At 54.0% G+C, this 5,000-nt stretch overlaps 1 protein-coding gene across 1 annotated transcript in view; it reads right to left on the bottom strand.

Annotated features, from left to right (window-relative positions):
• Positions 1-2,116: 2,116 nt before the first annotated feature.
• The window catches only part of LOC115531460 (chromobox protein homolog 2), a 4,376-nt gene continuing 1,492 nt past the window's right edge, over positions 2,117-5,000 (bottom strand). Inside the window, exons 4-5 of the mRNA XM_030340754.1 lie at positions 4,900-4,969; positions 2,117-4,541 (exon numbers count right to left, since the gene is read on the bottom strand). Of these exons, the coding sequence (XP_030196614.1) occupies positions 2,856-4,541; positions 4,900-4,969 (1,756 nt within the window). The 3' untranslated portion in view covers positions 2,117-2,855. The remainder of the gene's footprint in view (positions 4,542-4,899; positions 4,970-5,000) is intronic.

Below are 5,000 nucleotides of genomic sequence, written 5' to 3'. Positions count from 1 at the left end.
GAGTGAACCTCAATGTGTTTGTGTGTGTGTGTTTGTGTGTGTGTGTGTGTGTGTGTGTTTGGGTTGGTATTCCTGTGTATGTGTTAATATATCTGGTTGTATTTGCAAGAGCATGTATGTGTGTAGCCTAGGTATGTGTTGTGTTTGTGTGTGGATGTGTGTATCCGTGATTGTGTGTGTTGTTGACTCCGACCCATGGTCCAGATGGAGCGATAGCCTGGCGATGTGGTGTGTGACCGTCACAGACACGCTCCTCAACAGCCCACCAGCGTCCCGGGGGAGAACTCCCTGTCACTTAGCTCTGCATCAAACAAGCAGGATGTCCATTAAAACACAGCTTGAACATATAGTGTGTGCGTTTGACCGTGCCTCAATCTGTTTGTGTGTGTTTGTGTGTCTGTGTCGGTGTGTTCCCGTTTGTGTGTGTATGTGCTTTTATGACAGGTATTGGTGCTGCACTGTAAAGGACGATTGATAACAGCCTGGTGTGTGTGTGTGTGTGTGTGTGTGTGTGTGTGTGTGTGTGTGTGTGTGTGTGTGTGTGTGTGTGTGTGTGTGTGTGTGTGTGTGTGTGTGTGTGTGTGTGTGTGTGTGCGTGTGTTATGGTGTCTGTGCCAAGACAGTGTCGGCAGCCCAGACAGATGCAGACAGACCTTCTGTTAGGTAATCCCAAGGCTGTCCGTGTGTGTGTGCGTGGGTGTGTGTGTACACATGGGGAAAGAGTGACAGACAGAAGCAGTAAGCGAGAGAGAGAAAGTGAGTGAATGGCAAGAGACAGATGCAAATTCGAGAGAGAGAGAGAGAGAGAGAGAGAGAGAGAGAGAGAGAGAGAGAGTGAGACCAGGTCTGTGCACAGTGTTTCCCTCCGTCAATGTATATTTGTCTGCCTCCAAGAGGCTGTCTCAACGTCTTACTGTACTGTGTACTGTCCGCCGCGACGCGTGTATGTGCGCGGGAGAGCGAGCTGAACGTGGAGAGGGAGAGGGGGTTGGGGTGGGGATTACACTAGCCCACACTGTTGAAACTGTTTATGCATACCGGCGTGTTCTGAGCTCCCCTCTGTCGCGGCCCTGTTTACACAAACTTATTTTGGGAAAATTCCACCTCTCCGAACGAGCCATGAACATAAATCACTGAATCTGCAGCTTTGTGGAATGATAGATGCTGTCAGTCACACGCAAACACACACGGCTGCACGCACGTCGCACACCACTCAGCGGCGCACACTGTCGCTAAACCACGCCGACCTCGTAACCGCGAGTTCCCCCGACCCGTATGGCATTGCGTAATGTGTTGCTTTGTTTAGTGTGCGTGTGTGTGTGCGTGTGTGTGTGTGTGTGTGGGGGGGGGGGGGGGCTTACTGTTGCTTGTGCATGAGTATTTCACGAGTAGGTAGGTCTATGTGTTGTTACAGGTGGTTTGTCTTGAGGCATGTGGTTCGTTTTATACAGGCCAAGATTCAGTACAATAGGCCTATTATATATTTCGTTAAATGTCTATATGGGAGGTACATTTTTACGTGTAGGCTAATTTACTTTGAATATTTTGCTTTCGTGCGACGCGCCTTGCCAGATGCCATTCGATTGTCACACGACGCACACCGACTATATTGCTCAAAAGTATAACATGTCATTACAATGCATTTTATTTTTTAACTAGGCCTAAATAAGCGACCGTATAAAACGATAAAAAATTTGGAAAATGTATGAGCCTAAGCCAAGAACTTTCTGCAAACAGAAAGCGTGTAGTCCTTCTACCTTATATTTCTATCTTCCTGATACATGAACAGTCACCTGCTCCGCCTGTATTTAATCCTGGAGCAAACCCAATCCACTCGACTGTACCAACCAAGCTTAAAATTGCACATTACCACCCGCTCTTTAAATATTAGCATATTTCTCTCATTAATAAAATATTAAGAACGTAATATCAAAGCACGGCATTTGACACTCGCTCTACTCATCTTCGTCCAATTATCGAATATGGACGTGACTGTTTATTTTATTATGTGACAGCGACACCAGCTGGTAGATTTGTAAGATGGACTTCATGGCCCGCGGTCTTCTTGACTTGAGTCTCCAAAGAGACAGTCGGCGATTTAGCAACAACAACCACATTAAATAAGTAATCATAGTTTATTCCAAATACCTTCAAAATAGCAGGGAGGCACACAGGCTACGAGTATCTGAAGCTAATAAGCCATAAAAGCACCAGATAGACGAGATAACACAAAAAAAGAACATATTTACAAATATAAATTAAACAATTTAACATCTCACCCCTAGGATAGTATCATAATTGAAAATGAGTACGATTGTATTACAATGGTATAAAATTGTAAGAGTAAAAATATCCATAATAAAATGTTTTTTTTAGATGAAAGAAATCAATACATAACTTAAGATTTACACCGTGGTAGTGCAAGGAATACTGTGAGTAAAAAAATTGAAACTTAAAATATTCACATTCTTGACACCTTTGGTCCAATGAGAACTGAATAAGTGTGGGTGGGTGTGTCTGTATGTGTGTACAACTTCACTTTTTCATTTGCATGCTCACCCCCAGCTAAAGCCACGCTCCTTAGTCTGTTCGACCACTCAAAACACTGTCACCGTATTGAAAAGTGGCGGATCGTACGCTCTGCCGCCATTTTAATCTGGCATTAATCTCTTCATCGGTGCCCCTGCCCATGGAGTTCAGAGATGGCACATATCTCGAAGCACCCAAACAACTCTGTATACGCAGGGAGGGGGGAGGGGGGGGGGAACAAAGCACCACTGATGTACCGAACGATATGCTGGGCGGTGTGTCGGGGCGGGGTCAACGAAGTGGTTACCCCCGGCGACGGCGGAACCTCAGTGCTTCCTGGCGTTGAAGAACCCCACGCTGGTGGGCGACTCCTTGACAGTGACGGTGATGAAGTTGGCCGTGACATCCGTGACGAACACGTGTTCCAGGAGGGTCCGGGCGGGCCGCCAGTCCGTCTCGCCGTCCAGCCCCGCCGACGCCACCACCTCCCCGAGGCTGGGCCGGTTGCCGGGATACAGGAAGGCGCCGCCGCCATCGTCGCCTCCGCCGCCGCCGCCGCTGCGCTCCGACTCGCTGCCGCTGCCCCCGCTGCTGCTGCTGCTCTCGTCCGAGTCCCCCGTGCTCAGCTCCTTCAGCGTCTGGCTCTGGCCGCCGTGTTTCCTGTCCTCCTGCCGCCCGCCGCTTCCCCCTGCTCCCGCACCGCCGCCTCCCCCCCCGCTCCCCTTCTCCAGCCGGCTGTTGGACCTCCCCGGGTGACCGCCTGCTCCCTTGGCGTCCCTTCCGATCTCCGCCCCCGCCTCTTTGCCCCTCACACGGCTGCCCTGCTCCGCGGCGGCTCCCCCTGCTGGCGGACTGGAGAACTGACCCGAGGCCGCCGCAGAGGAGGAGGAGGAGGAGGTGCGCGTCTCTTTGGCTCTTTCTCCGCCCTTCCCGACGGGACCGGAGCTGCTCCTCAGACTCGACCGGGAGGCGGCGTGGCCTCCGGCGCCGGCGCTAGTGTTGTTGTTGCCGTGGAGATGGCCGTTGCCATGCTTGGCCACGCTCTGCAGGTTGAGCGCCCGCAGGCTGAGGGCCTGGGTGACTCTGTCCCGCGCCGAGAGGGAGGAGGCGGGAGGAGCGGGGGAGGCGGCCGTAAGCTTGGAGGTGACGGAGGAGGGGGAGGAGTTGTGCTGATGCTGGCCCGCCACTCCCTCCTGTCTCCTCTGGCCCAGGAGGGAGCGCTGAGAGGAGGAGCCCCCGACGCCTCCCTGGGTTCTCCCGAAGCCGCCCGAGTGCTTGGAGCTTCCGTGGAGGCCGGGTACCTCCGCGCCTCCCACCTGATGTTTCAAGGCCGGGGGGCACGTCTTGAGCCCCTCGCCCCGGCCGCTGCCCGTGTCCGACAGGGAGCGCTTCAGGTCCGACGAGCTCTTCCCGTGGGCGGAGGCGGCGGCTTTGTTGTGGAAGGTGGAGGAGTTGGACAGGGAGCGGTTCGCCCACATGGAGTTGAGGGAGGCCGGCTTGGAGGAGGCCGACTGGGTGAAGGAGCCGGCGGGGCCCTGGGAGCCCGGGGGGGCCACCTCCCGGGACCCCCGGCTCAGCCCCGTGTAGGTGAAGCTGGCCGGCTGGAGGGGCTTCTTCACCCCTGACCTGGACTCCTCTCTAGGGCCGTCCCGGTGGGGCCTGAGGGCCTGCTGCTGCTGGCGCGGTGGAGGAGCGGTGGCCGGAGGGGAAGGTGGCGGAGGAGGAGGGGGTGGGGGGGAGGGAGACGGCCTGCCCTTGGCCTGCCGCAGAGCCCGTAGATCAGGGTGCAGGGGCTTCCTCCCGCGCTTCTTCGGGACAGGGTCAGGTTTGGCCAGGAGGATCTGCGGCCGCTTCTGGGGGCCCGGGTGGAGGGGCCGGGGGCCCGGCTTGGCCTTCTTGGCGTGGTCGTCTTCATCGTCGTCGTCCTCGGAGGAAGACGAGGAGGCGGACGATGAGAGGCCGGAGGAAGGGGACGAGGAGGTGGGGCTGTCTTTGGCTGAAGGTGCGGTTTCCTGGCAACACAACAGGTTGGATGTTCATTCACGGTACTCTTAGTACATGGGGGCCGACAACATTAGACCAGTGGTGTTACTTTGATTTACTTGTGTTACTATATATTAACTTTTACCAAAGCTACCTGTCCAAAGTGAATTCAGATGTGATTAAGAAGCAAGTAGGGGGTTGAGTATCTTGCTCAAGGATGCCTACAGGTTAGCCTGTAGACGTTTGGGATTGGTCTCGACCCAGTACCTTTCAGGCTGGGAGTTAACACACCATTCTCTACACTATCCTGCCAAACTTATTTAGTAGCTAGTTATTACATTTATGTCAATACAGTATAAACAGACTCTCTGAGGAGTGAGGGCTTACCAATATTTTTCGTGGGCGGCCCCTGGGTCTCTTGCCTTTCTTTTGGAACAGCAGCTCTCTCTCCTGCTCCCTAAAGACAGACATCCCAACCAGAATCCGGA

This window comes from Gadus morhua, chromosome 18 (genome assembly GCF_902167405.1).
Source record: "Gadus morhua chromosome 18, gadMor3.0, whole genome shotgun sequence".
Taxonomy (NCBI): Eukaryota; Metazoa; Chordata; class Actinopteri; order Gadiformes; family Gadidae; genus Gadus; species Gadus morhua.
The sequence above is the reverse complement of the archived record's forward strand: the minus strand, read 5'-3'. Positions and strand labels throughout refer to the sequence as shown.